The sequence below is a fragment of the Astatotilapia calliptera genome, chromosome 3 (assembly GCF_964374335.1).
Source record: "Astatotilapia calliptera chromosome 3, fAstCal68.1, whole genome shotgun sequence".
In the NCBI taxonomy this organism is placed as follows: Eukaryota; Metazoa; Chordata; class Actinopteri; order Cichliformes; family Cichlidae; genus Astatotilapia; species Astatotilapia calliptera.
In genome coordinates, this window is record NC_137424.1 from 55200961 (window position 1) to 55227774 (window position 26814).

The 26814-nt window shown below is 40.9% G+C and overlaps 1 protein-coding gene and 1 pseudogene across 2 annotated transcripts in view; one reads left to right on the plus strand and one right to left on the minus strand.

The window, feature by feature from the left end:
• The window catches only part of LOC113019418 (dachshund homolog 2-like), a 121509-nt gene that overhangs the window by 59786 nt on the left and 34909 nt on the right, over nt 1-26814 (plus strand). For both annotated transcript variants that reach the window (XM_080292440.1, XM_026163139.2), the window contains exons 2-3: nt 6704-6819; nt 26186-26296. In XM_080292440.1, coding sequence (XP_080148566.1) covers nt 6704-6819; nt 26186-26296 — 227 coding nt within the window. The remainder of the gene's footprint in view (nt 1-6703; nt 6820-26185; nt 26297-26814) is intronic.
• On the minus strand, nt 16143-16256 carry LOC113019792 (5S ribosomal RNA; annotated as a pseudogene).

Here is a 26814-nt window from a genome sequence, read left to right on the forward strand (position 1 = left end):
TTCAACATTTGAAAGAAAATCTTGACAAAAAAGAAAACTCTAATAACAGATAAAGTAAAAGATAATGAATCTATCTAAAACTCACTGAGAACCCATTTTATCCTGACACCAAAAATACAGAAGTTACAAAAACGTTTTACTTATTTGATGAGGGGAAAAAAAGGAAACAAAATCCAAGAACAAAGCCAAATTTGGAGGGCCGAGAGAGAAAACCAATAAATGAACAAGAAGAGGAAAAACCAAAAGAAAATGAGGAGGGGGAAAGATTAGCATGCTGATGGTGAGATGGGAGAAAGGAAAGAGTGAAGATGAAAGATTTTAGTTAAAGAGGGTTGACCCCTCGCTCAGCCCCACGTATTGACCGCACTAGGCTTTGATAAACTACACTGTGTGTGTGTGTGTGTGTGTGTGTGTGTGTGTGTGTGTGTTTGTGTGTGTGTGTGTGTGTGTGTGTGTGACCTCTGCACGTTCTGAGCTAAATCAATCTGTCAAACGTGTTAGCGAATCCGTGCTTATTCACCGCCATGCCTGTTTGTGCGTGTGTTATTTGAGTGTGTGTGCAGGCATCGGTGTGTGTGTGTGTGTGTGTGACCGACCCTGACCGGCCATCAGAGCCAATGACGGAGTATTGATCAAGGCTCCGTCACCATAGAAACGGCCATTTGGGAGGACAGGCGATGGGGCGCGTGTGTCAAAGTGGGAAGACTTACTTCAAGGTGGCTCATCAGATCGTTGGGGGTGTGGGCGTGAGTGTGTGAGTGCGTGTGTAAAATGTCACCTTCGTGTTTTCCATTCGTGGCGTGTTCTGGTGTTCTCGGCCAATTAAAAGGTCATCAAATAACCAAAACACATCAGTGGCAAACATTTGGAAGCTACTGTGTGTCTTACTTTAATTAACCTCCATAAATCATTACCTGTGTAATTATGAGACAATATTATAATTACTGTAAACAAACAGGAGCAGACTGTGTCTCCTGTATAATTTTTCAGCCACATAGTTCGTTTCAGTCATGATTTACCCCAGCTCGTGTTTTATTCTGAGAGCTCACTTTAGCTCCACTAACACTCATTAGACTGACCAAAGTACTTTTTTATCTGTAGGAACACAATAGCAATCAATGAATCAGATCTAGTATAATGCCACATGCATGTGTGCAGCAGCATCATTAAACACACTGATTAATAAAGCTCTAAATCTCTCCATAGGGGAATGAAGGACTCTAGTTTGGACTTTATTCCTTTTTAACGATGCATAATGTCTGAAAGAAGTTCTAGGTTCAAGGTTGGCTTAAACAGAACGAATATCTGTAGTAACGTTTACTCAACTGTGAAGTGATGTTACAGGATTTAAACCAGAGATGTGGGTAACTTGAGATGGCTGCTTCTTCTTGATCGTAATGAAGCCCATCCAGTGTTTTCAGACAGAGACCAGTGATGAGTTACTGCTGTAGTGTTTGGGCACTGTGACAACACAGAATATCTCCATAGCCAAGAACATACATGTACCATACCATGCTATGGTTTAAAAGATGAATGTAGCTTCTAGTTCTGAAAAATTAAGCCAACCCTCAAGCACCTTGAGCCTGTATTATTTCTTATGGCCAGCAGGGGGTGAATCCGGGTCTTCTGATTATATAAAAGTCTATGGCAGGGGTGCCCAATCCTGGTCCTCGAGAGCTACTGTCCTGTAGCTTTTAGATGCGTCCTTGTTCTGACACACCTGAATCAAATGAATGGCTTGTTATCAGGCCTTTGCCAAACTTGATGGCATACTGAAGAGGTAATCAAACCATTTGATTCAGTTGTGTTGCAGTAGAGATGCATCTAAAAGCTGCAGGACAGTAGCTCTCGAAGACTGAGATTGGGCACCCCTGGTCTATGGGAATGTGACCACATGGCTTCCTCTCTCTGTCGCCGCTTTAAAGGCCTTTATGTTCACTTTATGGGCTCAATTGTGAGTCCACTTTGTACATTATGGTCATTTTAACAGGCAAAGAAGAGTCTAGGGTTTGGTCATTGTCTAACTATTTATCAATCACAAGTCAATTTCTCAATCAGATCCGCCACTCGCTCATCGCATCAGGCATCAAAACACGGAAAGAAAAGCTTAACTTCAGGATTCTGAACTGGACTTAACTAACTAGTGGCTGACATCACGGTGGCTACATCCATCGGTTTTTCTAACCACGAGGAAGTCGGACATTCTGTAATCCTTTATACAAAAAGTCTAGTTAAATTTTTGAGACTGTTATTGATTATGAGTCTTAAAGTATAACATTTGGACAACAGGGGGTAACTTTATCTTTCACTTTTCTTTTGTCTTCCACTCCTTTCACAGTGGAAGTGATTCATTTTATTTATACTTCTACTGACCCTTTCAATCTTCTTTCTATTAGTAAAAACTGAATAATAGGAACAGTTAGGTAATAGGATCATTGACGAGCTTAACATTTGTAGCTTATGTTTCTAAAGTTGTCTCATGCATAGACCTGTTGGGGCCAAAGTTCTAATATCCTCCATGCATGCATTCTTCTTTTGCTTATCTAATCCAGAGTCACGGGGTGGGGAGGCTGAAGCCTGTCCAAGAGGCAGGATAAAGGGTTAGGGTTTGGCCAGTCTGTCGCAGGGCTAACAGGGAGAGACAACCATTCACACCTATGGGCAATTTACAATCTACTAACCCCACTAACTACATGTCTTTAGAGCGCTGGAGCTGGAGTATCCACAAAGAACCCACGCAGACACAAGGACAACATGCAGAGAGAGACCCGTCCATTTGAAATAACCACAAATATATCTCAGTTGGGCTTTGATGAAGCCATTTCCACTTGTTCCATCTGAGACATTACACTATAGATTCGCTGTGGTCATCATCCTGTCGAGGGGTCCTTTAACATTTCAACTTCATCTTTCAGACAGATGGACTTGCTCTATCCTCAAGCACTCTGTGTTATGATCCTCAGCCCTCAAATCAGCAAAGCCCAAGGCATAGCATTTCACCACCAAAAGCTCAACAATTATTCTCAACAAAAGCTGTCTTTGGTCTGTGCCAAGCATATCTGCTTCTGCTATGGCCAAATAACTCTTCTGACTCACCTCTCCAGAGCACATTTTGCAATAGTTACACCTGCAGACCAGGCAGGATGAACGGCGCCGATTCTACTGGATCATTCGTCACACATTAATTAGAGTTGGGCATTGTTTGGAATTCTATGATAAAGATGTCCGCAATTATAGGAAAACTTTGACTCAAGGTCTAGCTGGGACTTGCAGCATTCCCCATGGAGCAGTTGGCAACATTTATCTGCATCGCACATGAAAATTACAGGAGACTACAAGGACAGTCTTCCTGTATTTGGGATGAAAAATTCCACAAAAAGAAGGCTGGTTGTGTTGATCCACATCCACACACAGGCACACGCCAAAAGGGTCTGATTGGAACCAGGCTAAGAGAGGCCTAAACCTTGGTTGAAATGGAAATGAGAGATAAATGTGGACAGGTACAGAGGTTAAGGGTGAAAGGTCACCGGCATAACTATCCCACATCTTCAGTGCAGAAACAGGAACCTGTGGACAAGAAGTGGTCTTGTTGCTGTTTGCAGTTGAGGTTAAGGGTTAACAGATGAATGTAGGTCAATGGACTGGCTCTGAAGTTTCTGTGTGTGTGTGTGTGTGTGTGTGTGTGTGTGTGTGTGTGTGTGTGTGTGTGTGTGTGCGCATATATGTAGCATGTATGAGCATATGTGGTTCCATTTTTTTCCAGCTCATGTCTATGTGATGTGTATGTGTGTGTGACCTGCTCTTTGTTCCTGTGCTCGGTGCAGTAAGGAGAGTGGACCGTTGACGAGGATTAATGCCCAACATATGGCAACCCTACGGGACACACACACACACACACACACACACACACACACACACACACACACACACACACACACACACTGCAGTCATTACTCTGAACAAAGAACTGTAAGGCTAATGAGAAGGCGATATCATGTGTCCTCTATACACTCACACACACACACACACTGCATGAATTCATGTGGATGCGCACAAACACACTCTAATGTTGCTTACACATGGATGGATGCAGATGAGCACACACACACACACACACCTGGTACTGTAACATGTATCCATTGTGTGTATGTGGGAGTTGAAAGGTAGCAGAGGGTTGTTGATGGAAAGGTTTTAAGGTTTGAATGCAAACACCTGCGCGCGTGTGTGTGTATCTGTAAAAGAGAGAGAACAGGGAGTTTATTGCAAAGATGAGTGTGTGTGTGTGATCGAAGGAGGACGAGGTGAAGCAGAGTTCAGAGGAAAAGTGAAGGTTCATGTTTTCATTTCTTCATGCTCCTCTGCCTCTCTCTCTCTTTTTTTCGGTTTTTGTATGTGTGTTTGTGTGTGTGTGTGTGTTTGTGTGTGTGTGTGTTTGTGTGTGCACGTCTTTTTTCTCACATACAGATCACACCCAAAAACATTTGCAGACGTTTTCTCTCTTTTAGCACACTTTCTCTTTTCTCTCTTGCTCCGCACCTCCCAGTGGGATTTGACCGATATTCAGTACTTGACACGTTCCTGGAAAACCGCACAGCCACTCTGTAGTCTCTGCTGTTGTAGTAGCTGACCCGTCTGTAAGCCCACACCCTTGTTAGGTGCTTTTCAGACTTGCACCCACTTTCCATTTATCTGATGGCTTCATGTTTGAATAACAGCCCTGATGACTTTTATGTAAAAGTCATGATGACAGTCGTACTAATTGGAGAAGGTGTGTTACCTGTAAAACTGTATCTCCAAAATGAGGTTAATTCTGTATTCATATCTGGACACTATGAATGATATCTACGCTAGGGCCTAAAGACCATTTACTAGGGAAAAACAAAGCTGTTTCTCAGTATATCACTAGAAACACAACTTAATGCACTGAGGGCCACAATTAAACATACAAAATTATGATTTCATAAGTTGGAAAAGCATGTGCATATGTTTCACTTTTCTATATCAACAGCTGGTATGAATAAAAACAGTAATATTTGTTTTTTCTTTTATTGATGTACAATTAAAAACCAAATACATTGCTGTCATGTGTAGATCTTATCCTTTTAAGGCATTATTCTTAGTGTTTTCAAGGTCTTTGCAAATGACATTAACATAACAGAGCAGTGCTGCTTTTGTTGGGACAGTGTTGGTATAAAGACTATAAAATCCAACTAAAAGGATTATTTAAGAACACTTTTACAATCACAAAACAGTGCGTTAGTTATCTGTGTATTGCCCCCAGGTGGAGATACAAGACTAGTGTCCCATCTAAAAATGATGACAGAAACTTATAAGCTGGATGCATAAATTTCAGATTTTGTTTAAAAAAAAAGTTTTATTAGAAGTTTGACCCTCCAGGTTTTTTAGCGTAAGTACTGGAGTCACTTTTCAAATGACTTTGTTAAACTGTGGTTGCACGACAGCTACAACACAAGTGGCTCAGTATTTCTTGGTTTAACTGTCAGCAAGCAGATGAGCTCCATTCTACTTATTTATTTAATAAATTTTTGACGGGGTAGATTGTGTACCACACATTTGCCATATTTAGCACTGAAGTCGTTTCCCTTTGTTTCAAAGTCAAGTAATAAAAAGCTAGTTAGCTATACAAGCTAACGTTAGTGCCTTCTGTTAGCACAGGGAAAGTCACACTTTTGTACTTTCATTACAGAAATCTTAGGTTTGGAAAATAAAGTAGAGTGTACCTGCTTCTATTTTTTCTAATCTCATGCAGTGGCACTATGTCGAAGTCTTGAACAGGTTTTATTTTTTGGCCTCTCGCTCTCTCTCTCTCTCTAGGTGTAAATGACTTTGGATGGCCATCTGTTACTTAGCTACCCTGCAGAGAGTTGGCCTGCATGCGCACCTCCTCTGTGTGTGTGTGTGCGTGTGTTTGTGTGTGTGTGGCTTCCTTTATGTTTAGCCGCATGTGTTCAGTTACAGTATTCTTGTTTGAGTGTGTTTATTTATGCCTACGTGCACATGCATAATACAGTAGGTTGTGTGTGTGTGTGTGTGTGTGTGTGTGTGTGTGACAGAAATAGGGGGGTTGAGAGAGATGCTGGAGTGTGTTGAGTGTTTATTCAGGTTCACTTGCTCATGTAGAACATGTATCCCAGCTTATGTATGTAAAAAGAATGCTGTTTTACATGAGTGTTAGCATATTTGTTCCTCCTCTGTCTCTCCGTGAAGACTGTAAACTCCTTAAAGTCCATCGGCAGCAATAACAATCTGCATATCTAAACAACATTTAAGTTTTCTGCTGAGTTTCCTTCCAGGAGCTTCTTCACAGGAAAAAGTCTGTCAGCCATACTCAGGATTTCAGAAACACTTGGTGGACATGAGACTTTGTACTTCATAGTCTTTCAGTTGCTCAAAGGGCAGGATGAAATATGTCGGTGAGGCAGCTTTTACTTTTTTGCTCGGAGTCCTTGGAAACTTGTCTGCCCGACACAGCTGACAGTGTTGATATCTTTATATGGAAAACAAAGACCTCAGATGTGAAACTGATATACATGAACCTAAGTGCTTTGAATGATACCGTATTGTATCATGTTTGATGCAGATGGTCTGAGAGGCGTGCACAGATTATAATGGCTTCATTTTTCTGCACTCAACCCTGGAAAATCTTAGAAACTAATCTCCTTTTCTCTCTCTCCCCCTCCAGCTCTCGCCCAGGCCGTCCTCCCAAGCGTTGTTCTGGTGCAGGGATCCAGGAAAGCCCCAGGCTGCTTCACCCAGGCCTCCCCGGCCTGCTGTCCCCCAGCCTGCTGTCCCACACTGGTAAGAGAAAGAGACCGAGACATGAATGATTTTCTCGTTTTTAATGCATCTTATTACCTTATTGGGATTTATTTTGAGTCCTTTTTTTGTTGTTCCAGCAGCTTCTGAGGACTCTGTGATAGTGCCCTCTACTGGTCAAAGTAATTATGACAGAAAACAGAGAGGAAGTTGTGTAGGGAGGAGGTAGGGGTGGATGGATGGGTCAACAACTGCTGTTTGATGCAAATTACTTTCAATAAATACTCATCTAACCCAACCAAACACAGGTGGAAAAATCTGGGATCGCATACAAGCATAAACTGTGTTGATTTTTAGATTATTTCCAGACTGAAGAATTTCAGATTCAGTGACTTGTAGGGACTGAAATCGTCTCTTTGATGCTTAATTTAAACATACAATGCTTTTCATGCTAACATGTCCCGCGACCTGATGTTGTAAGTCTTGTATATGGTTTAGGACCAAAATACATCAATGACCTCCTGACCCAGTATGAACCTTCCAGATCCCTCAGGTCATCTGGATCCGGTCTTTTATCAGTTCCCAGAGTCAGAACCAGACACGGAGAAGCTGCATTCAGCTTTTATGCTCCTTATATCTGGAACAAACTCCCAGAAAGCCTCAGATCAGCTGAAACACTCAGTTTATTTAAATCCAGGTTGAAGACTCACTTATTCTCAGCTGCATTTGAATAAAGCACCAAATCCACACTTTTAAGCTTAAATTTCAAAACTTACACTAACTACTGATCTTATCTATTTCTGATTTTATCTGTTTTGATTTTATATACTGTTTTGTTTGTTTGTTTGTTTGTTTGTTAAGTGGGCTTAGAGCTCTGGGTAGCTCCCCAGCTGGGTCTAGACTGGGTCTAGAGAGTATTTTAAATTCAGGGAATTTAAAATAGAAAGTAGCTCGTCCACAGAAGGACTGGTAGCTCCCCTTACGATAAGGGTTCAGATCGCGCGAACAGGTGTGAAATGTGTGTGTTTAGTTAGTTTGTTAGTTTGCTTGTTTTAATCAATTTTAAATCATGCTTTTTATTTGTTTTTGTTTCTAATGTCTCTGTAAAGCACTTTGAATCACCTTGTTGTTGAATTGTGCTATACAAATAAATTTGCCTTGCCTTGCCTTGACTTGCCTTTCCATGAAAATGGAGAGCACAGGTAATGAGGCGGGTTTTGCAGATGACAGGTCACATACAATGCAACGTAAGGAGGATATTTTCTTCCTTTCATACAAGATGCAGTGATGAGTGACGACTTCATCACCTCTACCACCTGTGGTAAAGCACAGCGATACACTGGATTGCTTCCATACCAGCGGTGTAAGAGCAAACAGGAAGATAACTGAAAGATTGTGGGGAAATCTGTGGGAAAAGTTGTTTTTGTGCCTAAAACTGCAAAGATCTCTAAAGTGATCAATGGTTAGTAGGAAATGAATGTTCCTGTTAGCTTGGGCTGTGTAATTAGCTGGTGAGGGCTGTAGATTTTACGAATGCTGTGGGCATTTTTGCACTGAACTGGAAGAGAAAATTCAACTTTTAACCAATTTAAGCTCCTTTACAGCACTTAAAGTATTGGCTGAACACAGATTTTTGTTCACATATTTTTTCAGTCATTAGTCAAGGACATGCACTCAATGACCAGATGGACTTGAGTATGAGCAATAAAGGATTTTCTGGTGCATTTTCAGGAAGAACTAATGAAAAGCTCGGTGACCATTAGTTTCCATGAATTTCTAATTGGGTTTATGAGTATACCTAAAATTTGATTAAGAAATGACTTGTGTTCCCTTTTGTGTCATTAAGTTTGCACATGTTTATGAATATGTGGTCACAGGAACTTCAGTCGTGTTTTTTAATGTGAAATATTATTTATGCATAGTCTTTACTTTGTTAATACTGCACAACAGTTGTCATATCAAAGTTCGTGTTTCCCCCTCGACCGCTCTAAATTTCGCTGCTGGTCGGTCCTGAACGGCTCGCGCTGGTCGGCTCACTCTGTTACTGCGTTTCCGTGTCTGTTTAATGGACCTAATGTGTTTCCCGCTCTGTGTTTGACATGTGTTTCAGTTTGCGAATTGGTGACAGCTGGTAGAGGAGCCAACTGCTGGCCTTTAATGGAAAAAAGTATCACATTGTTATGCTTATAACCTCCAGAGAAAATGACCAGTAATCCTCATAAAGCTGCGCACTGACACATTTCACTAATTTTGAGCTTTCACATTAACATCTACCATGAATCCCGAGCGGGCTGTATTTTAAGGAAACACTCATATGTTTTTTAAATTTTTTTGATCAAATGTGTAAACATCTCTGTAGTGCCTGTAGTGCTGTTTAAGCATCTAGATTGTGTGGATGCAAGTTGCCGAGTTGTAGAGATACGGACGTTGCTCTGAGTACTCACAATATGTTGCTCAGAGCACCATAAAATATATTTGTACGCTCAATAGGAATGTCTCCTTCCAGAAATCATGAGGTGTTTTTATGCGTACCCTGTTGTGAGCAGTTTCATGTAGAAACAGTTTTCTCCGTACCTTTTGCATCTGCCAACCAAAGAAGCGTGCAGATGGGTCACTCCGTTATCAGATCAACCAAAAACGAAGGAGGTCCCCACTCGACCTCCTCAGAATCAGCTATTACAAGCATATTTAATGAAGCCATGTAAAATATAAAACAAGAAAAAAACACAGTGTGTCAGAGTATAGTAAATAATGGATCCATAAAAGAGAGCATCTGGGCAGGGCTGCAGCCCACCTTTTGGTGATCTGTGATGTGAAGTAACCAACACGCATCGGTACTCCGAATGTTGGAGCTCTTTTCCTCTATCCTCATCCTTTCTTTCTGAGCAATCGAGATGGCAAAGAAAACAAAATGAAAGGCTCCCTCTTTTTTCCCCCTCCTGTAGCCACAGAAAGTGGAAATGGAGGGAACGCAAAGGATAGAGGAGGGGGAGAAATGGAGAGAAGAAAGGAGGGATGTCGCCAGAGGAGGTAATGAAACCTAAAAATGACTGCCAAAGTACTGAGGAAAACATGGTTGGAGGGACCAAAGAGTGGGAAAAAAAGACGGAACCGAGGAAGAGGCAAGGAGTGTGACAAAAATGGCGCGATGGAAGATGGATAAACGAGTGGATGACACAACGAAAGAAAAAAACGGGTAAAGCGAAGGAGACGAGGAGGAGGAAAAAGACCTGCAGAGAAAGAGAAAGGGAGAGTGAACGAGTGCAGATTGCATGGTGGTGTGATGAATGACACGTCTCTGGGGTCCCACTCCTCCATCTGTCCATCCTCCCCCCTCCTTCCCTTGCTGTGTCCCTCTTTTCTTCCCTTTCCCTTCTTCCTCAACTCGTCTCCCTCCCTCCTTCCTGCTCTGTCATCCAGGTTTTCATGCTCTTCATTTTTTAAGTCTCTTCTTTTCCTCCTGCCTGCATCTTCCTTACTTTATTACTTCCTACTTCTTTCACTCCCTTCTCTTCCCCCCCATGTCTGCCACCTTTCTCACTTTATTCTTTGCTTCCTTTATTTTGTCACTTTATCCTCTTCAATCTCCACTTCTTGTCTCTCCTACTCCTCTCCTTTACTTATTCTGCTATTCTACTTCCTGCTTTCCTTCTTTCCCCTCCTCCTTCTTTCTTCCTTCCTCCCTCCCCTTTTATTTCCTTCTCTATCTCCTCTCTATTTTCTTCCCTCCTCTTTTGTCTACTCATTTTTGTAATTGCTTTCCTGTGCCTCCTCTTTCTTCCTTTTTGTTTCTCCCCCTCCTCATGCTTTAATTTCCTTATATCCTTTACTTTCTTCTGCTTAATTTGTTCTTGTAACCTTTCTATCTTCCTTGCCTTATTTTCCATCTTCTTCCATCCTGCTTCCTTCATCTTACTGTCCCCTACTTGCCCTCCATTTTCCTAACCTTTGTTTTCTTCTTTTCCTTCCTTAAACTTGCTCCTAACTCCTAACACACTTCCTATCCTCCCTTCTCATTTCCCTTCATTCCTTCACTCTTCCCTCCTTTTTCCTATAAGTTTTCCTCCATTTTCTTCCTTTCTCTTCTTGTTTTTTGTATCCTGCTTGATTGTCTCTTGCCTTGCTTCCCTGCTCTGTTCACATTTTTATTCCTAAACTCATTCCATTCATCTTGACTCTTCTTGTAAACTTTTCTATCCTTCACTCTTCCTTCTTTTTCTTAGTTCCACCATCCATACCTTGTCTTCCCCCCTTTCCTTTGTCTTCATATTCCATGATTTTCTTTCCATGTGCCACTCATTTGCTGCAGTTGTCTTCTTTCTTTCTCCATCATTCCTTTTTGCTTTCCTGCTCCCTACCCCATCCCTTCGTCATGCCCTCAGTGTCATTCTCCTCACCTTCTTTTTCCCGTCTTTGTATTCCTCCTTCATCCCCTCACAAGCTCTTAATTTTTCCTCACTTTCCTTTTTTCGTGTGCTGTTTTTGTATCCTCCTTGCTTCTTTCGTTCTCTCCTTCCCCCTGTTCCCTCTCCCCCAATTATGTCCTTTTTTTAAAAGAAATCCAAGCATCTTTCTTTCCCTCCTGCTCCCTCTATCAGCTTTCTTCTCTCTCCTTTGTCCTTTCTGCTTTTTTGGGGTCACTACCCTTCCTTCTCTTCTTCTGCTTTCTTTCCCTTCATTTCCTTTTTTCTTTAATTTGTCCTTTCCTCTTTTATTTCCAGCCTTTCTTTCCTTTCCCTTTCTTTCCTCCTTCCTTTCATTTTCCAGATCTTCCTCCTCCACCTCTTTTTCCTTCCTGTTGTTTCTTCTGTCATTTCTTCAACCCTGAATTCCCCCACGCTTTCCCTTTCTCTTCCTCTGCTCTTGCCTCCTTGACTGTCTCCTTCCATCTTTCCCCTCTCACCTCATCGTGGTCCCACACTAAACTTTCCTTCTCTCCTTCCTACCCTCATTTCAATCATCTCCTCTTTCCTTTCCTTCCACATTGTGAACCTCCTCACTTCTCTTCCTCTGATCTTCATTTTGCTTCCTCTTCATTCTCCACATATTTGCGTTTCGTTCTTGCCGCTCTCGTTCCTTCAGATCTTTCCCCTCCATCACCTCGCCAGTTTTTCTCCTCCATCCTTCCCTCCATCCCCCTTGACAGTGACTGTTGGCCTCCTTCTCTCCTCCCTCTCCCTCTACAGGATAAATAAAACATGGTTTTGTTTAGTGACATATGGACACAGCTCACTGTGGCATACTAATGACACACACACACACCTGATATATGTGTGTGTGTGTGTGTGTGTGTTTGTTAAACATTAGTGGAACCCAGAGACAACATTTGCTCACTTATGATCGCTCATTAGCTCACACACACACACATACACACACACACACACACACTCACGCACATGCATGCACAACATATATAAAACACACACACACACACTTGGCAGTTGTCAGATGTCGCATTCTGTCTCAGTCACACACACATGCAGAGTCCGTCGTCTTAGTGGCCCTGCGTCCATGGAGACACCACGTTGCTGGGGGAGACGGGCTGTTGTTTACGACCTCGCGGGCGCCACAGCAATGGGGGGCATCGGCCAATCGCAGATGGACATTTATCACACGGTTAGGAAACGCAGAGAGAGGAGGAGGAGGAGAGAGTTTGGAGGAAATGGTGAGAGAAAGGCAGAGGACATGAGGGCGGAAAATGAAGAAGAAGAAGAAGAAGACGACGGGACAATGAGGAGGGCAGAGAAGAAGGGAGATGTTGGAAGAAATCATGGATGAGGGAGGAGGTGGAAAATGTGGATGGAGTACTTTAAAGAAAAAAGTAAAGAAACCAGCCGACGAAGACGAGAGAAAAAAAAGAGTGAAGAAGGAAAAAAGGTTCAAAACTGAGAAACAGAGAGGAAGGAGACAAAAACAGGAGGATGGAACGTAAAGATGAGAGAGAAGAAGGGAGGGCAGGAGGCGTCAACAACAGCGAGAGAGTGATATCAGTTTAATTGGCCTCATCTTCCTTAACAAAGACGCTGCGATGATAAGCGTGGGAGTGTGTTTGTGTGTGTGTGTGGTAACCTATGCAGGGTGCTGCGGCACTCATTTGACTTGTTAATTCACTTCAAAAACAGCTCAATGGTTCGCCTTGTCTTCAAACACACACACACACACACACACACTTACAGGGATGCACAAGTGTGCCATTTTTTTTCTTTTTTAAACACACACCTATAACGGACTTTGTATCCATGCACAATTGGTGCGTAAACACCTTTCTTTAGCACAGTCTTGTGCAAATACATCCAATTTGAAGTGATGAACACATCTGGCTGTATGAAAACACACACACGCACGCACGCACGCACGCGTGCACACACACACACGCACACTCTGTGTAGGTTACAGATGAAGTGCTTTCAATCTTGTCCTAAAAAGAATACACTTGTCTGAGGACTCTTATGTGCACCTGCAGAGAGAGAGGGAGAGAGATGAAGGAGGTGGAGTGGGAGAGTGAGAGGGAGGGAGTCTGAGGAGGACTGAGGTGACATTAAGTTTTTTCTTTTTAATCCTTCCCCTCCTGCTGCATCACTTTTTAATCACTCTTTCTTCATAAAAGCCAGTGACGTTGGCCAGCGCCTCTGACAAAGGAGCCTATTATGCCCTGTCTTATTTTCAGGCAGATATACAGTTACAGTGGTGATGCTGATATTAGCCATATCCAAAAGTTTGCAGTAATAAGGTCAGTGTGTGGCGTACACTCAGTTTCAGGCTTTCATGGAGGGAAAATATCCTTAATATGGGCATCTCAGGCACAGTGAGAACAGAAGCCCCACCCACATCTGCTGTTTGCATGGATCAGCCAATCAGAAGAAAGTTTGCTTACTGAAAGGATGGCTTATTTCAGATCAAGGTTAAACTGAGGAGCCACGCATACACCCAACATAAGATAAATGAGGATTATTTTTGAAGTGTGACTTTTGAACTTTAATCTGTAACTACAGACATGACTATGAAAATGAGATCATAACTACTGACTTTTAACAGGAAAGTGAACCCACAAACGTCAGGCAGTAAAAAATACAAATCAATCACACCAACACACAGACATCAACTTGAACAGTTAACAGAACATTAATAGTTAATGGAAACTATAATAGCCATCACTAATAGGCGATGTATCTTCTTAAACATTCGTTTTTTGGGTATAAGGTGGACTTACATTTACCTGTAAAGAGCCTCTCATCATTGCTAATGACTTTTAAACTTTCAGCTTTGATTTGGTTTTGGCATGTAATCAAGTACTAAAAGCTCTAACTGGTGGCTTTATTAAGCATTAAATCGCTTAAATTGTTCATCTAATTAGACAGTAAAGTCCCAACAAATATTTATGAGGCCGACAGAACCCATAATCATTGATTTTTACTTCTGACCTTTAACCACTAAACTGAGAACTACCATTGAGCAGTTGACAGAATAGGCAATAACTTTTGACTGAATATGATGGTAAATCTTAGTAGGCAACAGAACCCCAAACTCTAATAGTCTAAACTAAATAATAAGTATATATCATAGTGAATAGAGCCCTAATACTGGATTTCATTATATTACCCAAAGTTTACATCAAACATTGTCTTCAACGGGCTTTCAAATCTTGTTTCTATTTGACTCAAGTCCCTGACCTACAAACCCAGTTGTTATAGCAGTTCATAAAGAAACCTAATGGAAAAGTTTGTATTGATTCGGGAGAACAAATGCAATCCCCAAGCCTTCTAGTTTGAACTGTTCAAAGTCAAAGACTTTGCAAAAACAATCACTCTCCAGCTAGTGTCTATTTCCATTTGAAATAGCACAAAATGGCGGCTGCAAAATGGCTGCAAATGGGCATCGTGAACATTCAGTAAGAGCTAAAGATGGGCGACCTAAGTGCCAGAGTACTGAGCTGAAATCTATTTGACTCAGCACAAGAGCAATCGACTGCATTTGTAAATTGGCACTCTCGAGTGCTCGCCGGAAGAAAGCGAAGGGGAAAAACAAAAAAAAAGCCAGAACAGTGTGTTTCTAAATTCAGAACACAAAGAGCAATTTCTCTGTTTTCCTGTTTGTTTTATTCAAAGTGTCACTCCATCTCTGAGAGCACGTTCAGAGCACTTCGTCAGAGATGTAGGTGCAGTGGATTAAATATTTACAACCGCAGCCAAATGGGGTGGGTTTCACGCGAGCTCGGGAGGGGGGTTCAGGACTGTTGAATATCACCCAACGGCCTCCACCAACAAACTCAAAGCTATTAAAGACTATCCAGACCCACTGTGGAGGACACTGTCAGATCTCATTTAGGATATCGCCTGCCATGTGGTGGATGCTTTTATCAAGAAAGGCCTTTCAGTAGCTAAAGAAGGTACATGTTTGTGATGCTAAGGAATTAGTCCAACTATTGTATTATGTAGGACATGGACTTAAAGTTTTGTGTTTAGAAGTAGGTTTTGGGTGTAGCATGTGAAATGTAGCATGACGTTGAAAATAAAATCAAATAAAAACCACCCACTCCTGGTTACCCAATTGATGAGTATTAAGTCTTTATTGAACTTTGTCTTGCAAAAAGTTTCAAGTCTGGATTTTTGGATTTTCTGCTTGTGCTTTTTCAATAAGTAAAGATTAAACAACTAATGACAACAAGGCCTTTTTTTTATTTTTTACTTTTTTAAAATACCAAATCAGATTTTATTCAGAATTAACAATCCTCATCTTTGCATGCAACAAACCCAAATCCCAACCTGCTATTGGCACTTCAGGGTATATTTAGGAAATATTCAGCAAATATGAACGTCTGTAATTTACAATTTCACAGACCTTGCAGTTGGAGGAAAGTTATGATACCATAAATTTGATTCTTGATGCTAAATAAAAGAATACATATACACACAGATCTGTCCTAACATTAAGACTCCATGTTAAATACTGTCTAGGTTTTCCTTTTGCTGCCATGATAATAACTTGAATAATGAGGTTTTCATTTACTAATATGTGCAAATGTTCTTACCCTGTGCAAGAAAAAAGCACTTAAGCAGAATTGTTGTTGGATTTATGACGTGTGTACTGGCCTGTCTTGTTCTTACCACCATGCATATATTAGCAGGTATCATCAGACTGCTTCTTATGTCAGTTTTCTACTTGAGTAGAGTCAAGGCACATATATAACATGTCATATTTACCCATTCACACACACTCAATACAAGCGTTTTTACCTAACGTGCACACTCTGAATGCATTAGGAGTAACTTGGGTTTCAGTATCTTACCCAAGGATACTTCAGCATGCCAGGAATCGAACCACCAGCCTTCCGGTTAGTAGATGATCTACTGTACACAATCGCCTCAAGCTTACAGCAGCTAGTATTCCCAGGTGGTCTCCCATCCAAGTACTAACCCAACTGTGCTTTGATTCTGAGATCTGATGAGATCAGGTGTGCTCAGGGTGGTATGGCTGAAAGCCAGTGAGCGTACCAGGTGCCACAATTTGCAGCCAATCTGCATGCTCCCTGAACACTGCCAGAGAGTGCGATCTGACTGTGAAACCACACGCTCATTGGCTACTAACTTGTCAGTCCCAAGTTATTAAACTCATTTGGAAAGTGTTTACTTAGGTCAACTTTGGTTACGTTCACGTTGCAGGTCTTAATGCTCAATTCAGATTTTTTTGATCAAGTCCGATTTTTTTGTCTCCTTGTTCACACTATAAATAAAATGCGACAGCAAACGCGCTCTAGTGTGAACGCTCAAAGCGGCCCGCATGCGCAAAAGAAGACGTCACACACAACGCGCTCTGTTTAGACCCAGACCAAACAGTATTGTTGGACTGGTGGCCCTTAATATAAAGACTTGTTTCGGACTTTACGTTTCCCAATTTTGCTTTAAGTTTTAAAGTTATTTTGTTATTTACATATGGCCCAATAATTATCCTTATTGCTGTTTTAGAGGAGCAGTGCTTCAAAGGATAGTTGCAGATTTCTGTCAGAATCTGCAGATTATACAGTACAAATAAAATGTTCACGTTTCTCCAACATTGTCTTCCCAACAGTTTCACTGACATCTACACGGGATGACCAGGAAGCGGCCGCGATGTCTTCTCGGGCGCTTCTCCGGCACTGATAATTGGCGTCTGTCTTGTGTCAGTGACGTAAAAGACAGATTTAATGCGACTTGACCGTTCAAACAGCAGTCGCTTTCTAAAACATCGGATATGTATCAGATTCAGTACCACATACGAAAGTGACCCAGGTCGGATTTGAAAATATCGGATTTGTACCGTTCACACTGTCACACCATGAACGGATATGGGTCACATAGGGTCAAAGAAAATCGGATTTGATGCGCTTTCGCCTGCAGTGTGAACGTAGCCTAAGAGCGCCGTTCTTCCCATTGACATATATCAGACCGGAAATCTTATTGGCACCACAGGTAACGCCCTCTGGTGGCTATTAAAAATGAATGCAAGTTCTAGAAACTTCCCGTTTGTCTTTATTTTTCAGACTCAGTAGCTATATCCATCTTCGACATTGTCTGACACTGGACATATCAGCGTGATTCATATTACCTCCCTGTGGTTTCATTGCTGTAGCCAATTGGTGTAAGTGACTCAAATAATTGGATGTTGTAACATAGGATAAACTTTATTTATTTAAAAATGAGATCTAAAAGCACAATGGTATATTTCCACATACTGAACAGTAGCCTATTAATATTACAGGCCAAACAGGCTAATAATAGCCTTTATGAATGTCATGCATGGAGTATTGCTGTAACAGATCCCGTTTTAGCAACTTTCAAACAGTAACGTTAACAGATTATTAATATTAAGTCACTTTATTTCTGGACACTAGTTTTTAAAAAGTGTAACACCATCTCAGTGCTGGTGGGAAAATCCTTGCACTTTCTTACAATCTAGTCCTGACTTTTGCCAAGTTATGCTGATGATTCTCTGTTTTCTCTATTGAGATCTGCTCTGTACTCCTTGTTTTTTCACTCCTCCTTTATCACTTCTCCTCTTCTCCTTTCCACCGTATGTCCTTCGGAAAGCATTACAATGCACAAGATGGAAAAAAGAGATGGGTAAACGATGTGCAGACAACCCACAGGGGGATGCTGAAACACACGCACTTGAAGACAAACTGGAAAATATATATATTCCCTCTCTCTGTCCTACACACACACAGACACACACGGAGGCTATATGATGCGTGTGCCTTTGAAGCAGTCTGTCAATCAATCACACACTAATTCCCAAGGTTTCGTGGTCGCCATTAGGGACGGGGGTCGATGCTCGGTAACCGTGGACACAGCGGACAGCCATTGATCTGAGATAGGAAGAGAGAGAGCTGTGTGTGTGTGTGTGTGTGTGCGTGCGTGCATGTGCGTGTTTGATAGTCATGATGGAGAACAGTATTGTGGTTCTGGCTTTGCTATTGATCGTCTTCTGGTTGCATTGAGGCGGAGCGGGCGTTCTGACTCTGTATCTGAGTGTGTGTGTACATGGAGATCAAATGTGTGTACGTGTCCACCCATGTGTGTTTCCTGTATCTGTAAATGCAACTGTGTGTGTGTGTGTGTGTCAAGGTGTTCCTCAGAGTAATCAATGTGTAAATGCAGTCCTGACCCCACAGAGGGACTCCATTTTCTATTTTAACCCCATCCCCTTGTACCTCTCTTTGTTTTCTATTCCCAAGCGTTCATTCTCAAATTTGAAAAACTTGAATGGAACATCTTGACTTCAACTTTCAACGCAACAAAATGAAAGTGACTTATTTATGTTCTGCACTTGTGCCCACAAGTACAGGACAAAATATCTCAACAACTTTTTTTCAGATGAAAACTATTAATGAATAATAAGTCTGTCATTCAGACGACAACAAATACAGATACCATCCATCCATTTTCTTCCATTTGTCCAATTAAGGGTGAAAGTGGGTTTGATGTGGGATACACCCTGGACAGGTTGCCACTCAGGGCTAACACAGAGAGACAGACAACCATTCACACCTATGAGCAATCCAGATGGTGAATTCAAAGTGTTTAAAGTGGGTTTAACTGACTGTCACTGTTTCTGCATGGGTTCTGTCCGGGTACTGGTGCTTTCTCTACAGTCCAAAGACATACATGTTAGGTTAATTAGCCATTCTTAATTGCCACTAAGTGTCTCTTTCTTTGTTAGCCCTTTGTCCCATTGGCAACCTGATCAGGGTGTACCCTGCCTCTTGCCCTGTTGTGGCTGGGATAGGCTCCCTGCACCCCTGAATTGGATAATTAAAGGAGCTTCTTTGATATGTAGTAAAAACATCTATGATAGCATCACTTTGAAACCAGGTTGCTTTTAAAAAACTGTTCACAGATATCCAGTAAGATGTTTACCTGTTGAAAAAAGGTAAGGAAGAAATAATAGATTAGATTGGAGTTCATTTGTATTCAAAGAAAAGCAGCAACATTTTTGATGAATTATGAATATATATATTTTACCTTCTTTACAGTTACTCTTTTACTCAAAGACATTTGATACATTAAATCATGACATTCTCATCCATCAACATGGCAAACGTTCAAATCTTTCCTTTCTAATCAGAAAAATGATTTTAAAAAACTTAGTCCTTTCCAACAGGTGTTCCACAGGGATCTATTCTCACCCCACTTGTTTTTCTTCATGTATAAAAGACTTCCCTCAGCTCTGGAGCAGGTTTTCAGATGTATGCTGATTACATGGAGATGTATGAATGAGGTAAAAATCATGCAGAATTTGGTGAGTGCCATGTTAACAGCTCTGTAGCTTTAAAAATAAATGCTTTTCTCAGTGTGCCAACATCAGCATGCTAACGAGCTATATTGTTAGTGTTATACTACAGCATTAGATGAGGTTAATCAAAATTACGTTTTTGCTGACATTTTGAAGTAGGACCCAGGTTGAAGTGTAAACCTGATCGTGATGTTGGACAAAAACTTAGCTGTTATGAAGGGAACATTTGTTTCAATCCAGTAATTTTGAGGTTCTCTCAGTCACAGTTTTCCAGCTAGCATTTACTACTGTTCCTCGGGGAAAAAATTAATGGCATTCAGTCTCATCAAAATATTCAACTTAAAGGTACAAACCTAAATTTGTTGTTGCATTGGTCTAAAGTGAAGCATCAGAATATACACAATTTTATAGTTCTCGATCCAGTAGTTGTTGAAACCATGAAGCCTGAGAAAAGTCAGTTCATTCATTGATTAGTATATCATTTTAAGGATTCATCCTCAGAGAGACACAAGTACATGTGCAAACTTTTATGTCAGTCCAGCTAACTCAAAGCAACAAATGCTAAATTCATTGTTGCAATAGAAGAAAAGTCAGAGGTTTTGACCTGTTTCATTTGGGAATATTAACACAGTGTCACACATATTCACCTAACAATTGTACACTCCTGAATGAACCGTAGTGGTATGAATTTCGTTGACACATTGACACTGTCCTGGGTAAAGAGCCACATATTTTCTTCAAATCTTTCCCATAATATAGTTTTGTTTCATGCTTCTTCGTTCTTTCCCTTTTCCCCATAAAACAGCAAGTTTTTCCTTTCACTTTTTTTTAAATCTATCTGACCTTCTTTCCTTTATCAGTCCCACTTTTTCCCATGCCATTCCCCTTTTTTTCATTTTCAAACTCCCTTTCTATGTTTGGGCCTTCCTTCATATCGTCTTGTCTGAATGTTTTTCTTCATTCTTCCTAATAGAAGACTTGTCTTCACTTTTTTCCCCTTGAACTATCACTAAGGTATTTCACCCATTAAATGAAAGATTAATAATACAAACATGTCAGTTGTGTATATTAAATTACAAAAGCTATTTCTTGAATTTATACAGAATAATTTTAAAAAATCATTGAAAATTACGTGACATGATTTAATTTAGAATCATGTGCTTTCTTTAGCGTTTTTGGGCAGCAGTTCGATGGCGTCGACTCAAGAAAAAAAACTTATTTTTGCCCTCTTTTTTTCCATCATCTTTCTTCATTTCATCCTCCTCCTCCTCTCTCAGCAGGCAGCAGACAATACGTCTGGTCACTCTCCCTCAGGCTCTCTGAATAGACCTCTGTCTTTCTTTCGGTCGCTCTTTCTTTCTGCTCGATCTGTTGTTTTTGCCATTCGTGGACTGATTAACAGTCCGAGTCATTGTGTGCTGAAGAGGAATTTCAGTTTTGGCTTTGCCCAAGTTTTCTTTTTTTTGATGTGCAATGTTTTTTAAAAACTGGAACTGACAAATATGTAAGTGTGTAAATGTTTTGTCATATCACCTGGTCCAAAAGTAGGTATGATGTCCAGTCTGTACAGCTTTCGCCCCGAACTCAGGGATGTTTTTATTTATTTTATTTGCTACATTTCTCGTATTTGCTACATTTGCATAAGAGAAATGTCACATTTTCATAATTTTTGATAATTAAAAATCCATTTAATTTTCTGTCAGAGAATATTTCCCTTCACAAGTGTTACTTTATATTATAAATTATAAAAAGTGTGAAAACCTATGAGTCAAAATTGATCTAAAGCTAATGGTTATTTTCCATATTACAGTTTTTTACAGACGCTAGGACACATTTCTCAATACTTAGGTCACTTTTGCAAAACTCCTCACACAGTGAGCACAACAGAAGTCTATGTGGGCTAAACTGAGGACCAGTTATCATTGTTTTGGCACAAAATGCATTCAATGACTACATCTCTCAAATTTCATGAATTATTTTCTCACTCAGACACAACAACTGCCAAAAATCTTTGTACGTACAGGACATTTTGCATGTGCTTACATACTGTTTTCTAAACTGTTAAACTTATGGTCAAAACAATAACACAATGCAAAACTTAAAAAGACAGCAAAATGCAACAGCAATATTTTATTGAAACATATTTTAAATCTAAAAATGCAGTTTAACCAGCCACAGCTTATTCTGATTGTAGATGAACATCTACACAGGTGTTGCTCCTTCAATTTTTCAACTCCTTCAATTCTGGCAGCCAGAAGATTCTTTCCTAGGTGTATTGCCCTAGATGACATAAGATGTGATGTGGATGAGAACCTGTGGCCAAATGGAGGAGACGGAGTAGATTAGCATTACTATTGTATGTGTATCAGTGGATGGTGTGTATACAAATTCTTGTATTTTGGGATTACTCAGTGCAAAAAATTAAAAATACATAAACAAATATTAACAAATTCTGCATGATGTCTGATTCATTCCAGTAACATATATTGAAATTATAAACAGAGATGTGTCCTTGTTTTACACAAGAAAACACTGTGTAATGCTACATGTTGTTAGTGTTTTTTAGGTCATTGTTTTGTGGGTGACAAAGTGTGTTTGTCGGCTGTCAACCTTTGCTAGTGTTCTGGAAGAATGAGTTTATTTGAGACCTGAATAAAGTGTTTTGGTAGTTGTAGTGCATTTTGAATGTGAAATGAACTGCTTTGCCAAGCTGAAGGTCAGTTAGGAGAATTGTGTGAAGAGTTTTGCAAAAGTGACCTAAGTATTGTGAAATGTGTCCTAGCGGCTGTAAAAAAAACTGTATTTCAATATTGTACTGCATTCTGCTATTATAGTATATTATTATTATTATTATTATTATTATTATTATTATTATTATTATTATTATTATTATTATATTTTCTTAAATGATCCTATATTTTTTCTTTTGGTATGAAAATTGTATAAAACTGCCTCCTCATCCACAGGATAAGATGAAATGCACTGTATTGATCTAAAAGTGGATAAACTCTTGGGTTAAAGCAGCCAAACCATAAGCATTAGCAGAATAGCTCAATGAAATGAAATAAAATAAAATAACACAAAACCAAAATAGCTCCATAAAGTTTCTGCCTTTTTCAGCTTATTGTGTTCAGTGTTTTGGTAATGTTTTATACAGTTAGCATTTTACACCTAATGTTTTTGATAATAAAGTAAAATTAAGTAAAAAGATAAAGAGATAGACACAGTAAAATAAACAGGCCGTTTTAAAATAACAGAACCAGAAAGCCTGTTTAAATACACAAGTTTCTAACTGCCGTATTTTCACGACCATAAGGCGCACTGTGCTAAAAGGCGCAGTCTCAGTTATGTGTGCCCTTACTGTATTTAACACACACATAAGGCGCACTGGACCATAGGGCGCATACAAGTACCGTATGCGTATTTAAAAATAAAGCGGGAGCAAACCTGAATTCGGTACCTTACTCACATTTCTATTGCCGGTAATCGTCATCATCAACAACACACAAGCATACAAGTGTGCATATTTAAAAATAAAGCAGGAGCAAAACTGAGTTTGGTACTCGCATTTTTATTACCAATAATCGTCATCATCAACAACACACAAGCATACAAGTGTGCGTATTTAAAAATAAAGCAGGAGCAAAACAAAGTTTGGTACTCACATTTTATCATCAATCAAACCCATGGAAGTCCTCATCCTCTGTGTCTGAATTGAACAGCTGCGCTTAATCTCCATCAAACATGCCAGGTTCACTTTCTTCACTGTCAGAGTCACTTTCCGTGCCGTGCGGCTCCTCGGAAACGATGCCGGCTTTTGCGAAAGCTCGAACAACAGTGCCAGCAGACAGGTTAGCCCAAGCATCTACAATCCATTGGCAAATTGTGGCGTAACTCGCCCGGCGCTGCCTTCCACTCTTAGTGAAACTGCGTGGAAAAAACCACCTGGTCTCCTTACATACACCTCCCTCAGCCAGTCTTTCATCATTTCCTCATCCATCCAGCCCTTTTCATTTGCCTTAATGATGATTTCTGCTGGAAACTTCTCTTTAGGCAAAGTCTTTCGCTTAAAAATCACCATAGGCGGCAGTTTCTGTCCATTAGCATGGCAGCCAAGCACAACAGTAAAAGAAGACTTTTCGTGCCCCGTTGTGCGTATCGCTAGCGTGCTGGTCCCCTTCTTCTCCACAGTGTGACTCACCGGGATGTCAAAAGTGAGCGGGACCTCGTCCATGTTTGTGATGTGGCTGGGCTGGATGTTTTTGTCGCCGATGTGTTTGCTGCAGTAGGAGCGGAAGATGGCCAGCTTTTCCTTATAATCCGCTGGAAGTTGCTGCGCTACCGTAGTCCTGGTCCGGATGGAAAAATGGCACCGTTTCATAAAACGAAAGCACCAAGACGGGCCTCCTTGGAAATGTTCAATGTTCATCTCTTCAGCTAGTGAAACTGCTTTTAGCCGAATGGTGACCGTCGAAACGCTTCTCCCGCTCGTTCTTTGCTCGATGATCCACCGCTCGAGTCTTTCCTCCAACTCGGGCCACCTCGCCTTATGTCCGCGGAAACTCAGCTGCGTTTTCTTGACCTGCCGGAGCTTGTTTTCCAGCTTCCTCCATTTGCGAACCATCGATTCGTTAATCTTAAATTCTCTCGCCGCTGCTCGATTTCCATGTTCCTCCGCATAGCTGATGGCCTTCAGTTTAAACTGTGCTTCGTAAGCGTGTCTCTTTGCCATTTTCAGGGTTGTTAAAACAACGATGTCCTGCATAATGCACATACCTGTTCTTTTATACAGGTATGTGCGATTGTCCCGGTATATACGATCAACGCCCACACTTCACCCTTTAACGTTCTCATGGTGTTCTCTACTACGTCCTCCTTACAACACATAGGGCGCGCCGCACTTTTTGAAGAAAATCTAAAACTTTTAAGTGCGCCTTATGGTCGTGAAAATACGGTGCTTTTTAAGAGTCCCAGCGGAGGTCATTAAATAAGAATCTAAATAAATAATAGAGCAAAAAAAGTGAATGTAATACAAAAAGGAACTTACTAAGTTAAAAACTGAAAAAAAAAGTTACGAGATATATCTAAAAAATCCAGTTGATGAGTTTTGTGCTTATTAATAACTGCAATAACTGCAAATTTAACGAATCTAAACATCACAATAACCTTGAAGGTGATAGGACTCACAGTGCTCACCCTTTCTATCTATTAATCAATATAACAATCATGGGTTCACTCCAATACCCTGTGAGGGAAATGTACTTTTTTATTGTACATTTGCTGGCTTATAGGACATTCAATTAAAATATTTTGATAAGTATTTCTTTTCACTTCTGAATTATGGAGATAAATATTTGTATATTAAAGCATTACATATACACATCCACACAATGTTAAGCTGGTAGAGACAGTTATAACTGCTTCATGTGCTGCTGGGGAGCTTAACTTTGGAAAACAAATCCACCTGTTACGAGTACATAAATGTGCTTAGTTACTATTACTACTGATTAAAGATCAGGTCTAGTTTAACCTGCACACAACTTCCTCTCCTCCACACCTCCCCCTCCTCCCTCATCTATCCCTCCATCCTGCTTTAAATTAAATTTCAAACAACCCCCTTTTCCCTTCCCCCTTTTCCTCCTCCATCCCTCTATCTTATTTTCTTTATAGCGTACAGACAACTGTACTGTGTGTAATGGACATTCCTCCAAAGCCATCAACCGTGACCGGGGCAAAGCCAACTGACCTCCACACACACGCGCACACACACACACACACACACACACACACACACACACACACACACACACACACACACACACACACACGCACGGATAGCAGTGATAAGCATGCATGCATTCCCTCACATTCACATTTATACATGAAAGCAAACTGTACAGACACACTCAGCACAATGCAAAAGCTCACGTGCACACTCACACACATAATAGGGGTTTTACACAATAAGACACACACACACGCACGCACACACAGGGTCATCTCTCTCACTCTGCTGGTTGTTGTGTATAGAAGTCAGTTCCAGGTCAGTGCACAGAGCCAGGGATCTTAGTTCATACAAAAGGGTGTGTGTGTGCGTGTGTGTGTGTGTGTGTGTGGGGGGGGGGGGGGGGGCAGTGTGTGTGTGTGTGTGTGGGGGGGGGGCAGTGTGTGTGTGTGTGTGTGTGTGTGTGGGGGGGGGGTCAGTGTGTGTGTGTGTGTGTGTGTGTGTGTGTGTGTGTGTGTGTGTGGGAGGGGGGGGGTATCTCCCTGCATGCGTGTCACATTCTGCATGTGTATCAGCGAATACACATCAGGCCCAAGGCTCCTGAAACTGCGCTCACAACCTGAAACATTTCAGCAAAACACTGGCACTGAAAAGCCCAGTGCAAGCATCTGTGTGTGTGTGTGTGTGTGTGTGTGTGTCCCAGCTTCCTGCAAGTCATCATGGGTAAAGGCAGGTAGGACTTGGGAGGTCCAGGGACGCTGTAACAAGTGTTGTGATTGGTTATTCATGAGAAATGGTTGAACTTGAGAGCAGCAAATGCTTTAATTTGAATTTTGATTGACTGGCATGACGGTGAGCCTGAAGAGCTATGCCATGATGAAACTAACCGTGTGTGTGTGTGTTTGTGTGTTTCAGGCCTGACAGCTGCAGCCATGGCCGAGCTCCAGAAGCTTCAGAAGATGAAGATGATGATGAGCCTCCAGAACGGTAATGAGTCAGACAACGAGGACTTACACTCCAATACAGGTAAGACAAACACACACACAAACAAACACACACTTACATTAGCATCCAAAGTTATTGGGTACATTTCAAGTCTAGTTAGTCAACTGTTTCTGGAAAGTTCCTGTGAATATCGGTGCTAAATCGGTGGCAAATTTGAGTTTTTAAGCTCAGTTTCTTTTATTATGCAGCATAATGAACACTAGCCTGTTTATTTTGCAGATGTTAACATCATTTAGCAGCTTATGATATAGAAAGAGGGAGCTCATTGCTTTAGAATTCTTTTGCTTTTCTGCAATTCCATGGAGCGATTATTGTATTTTAAACCAGGCTAAACTGGCAAGCTGGAGACCTAAATGAATAAGCCTGACCACTTAACCGTTTACAGTAAAGTGACAAACATGAAGCAAAAAATTAACAACCAGCGACGGACTCGGCCATTTGCAGACAGCTACAAACAGAAACTGCTAAAAGCTAATTCAGCATACTTTAAAAGGTTATGTTTGCCCAAGTCTAAACAAATAATTAACTGTATCCATGGC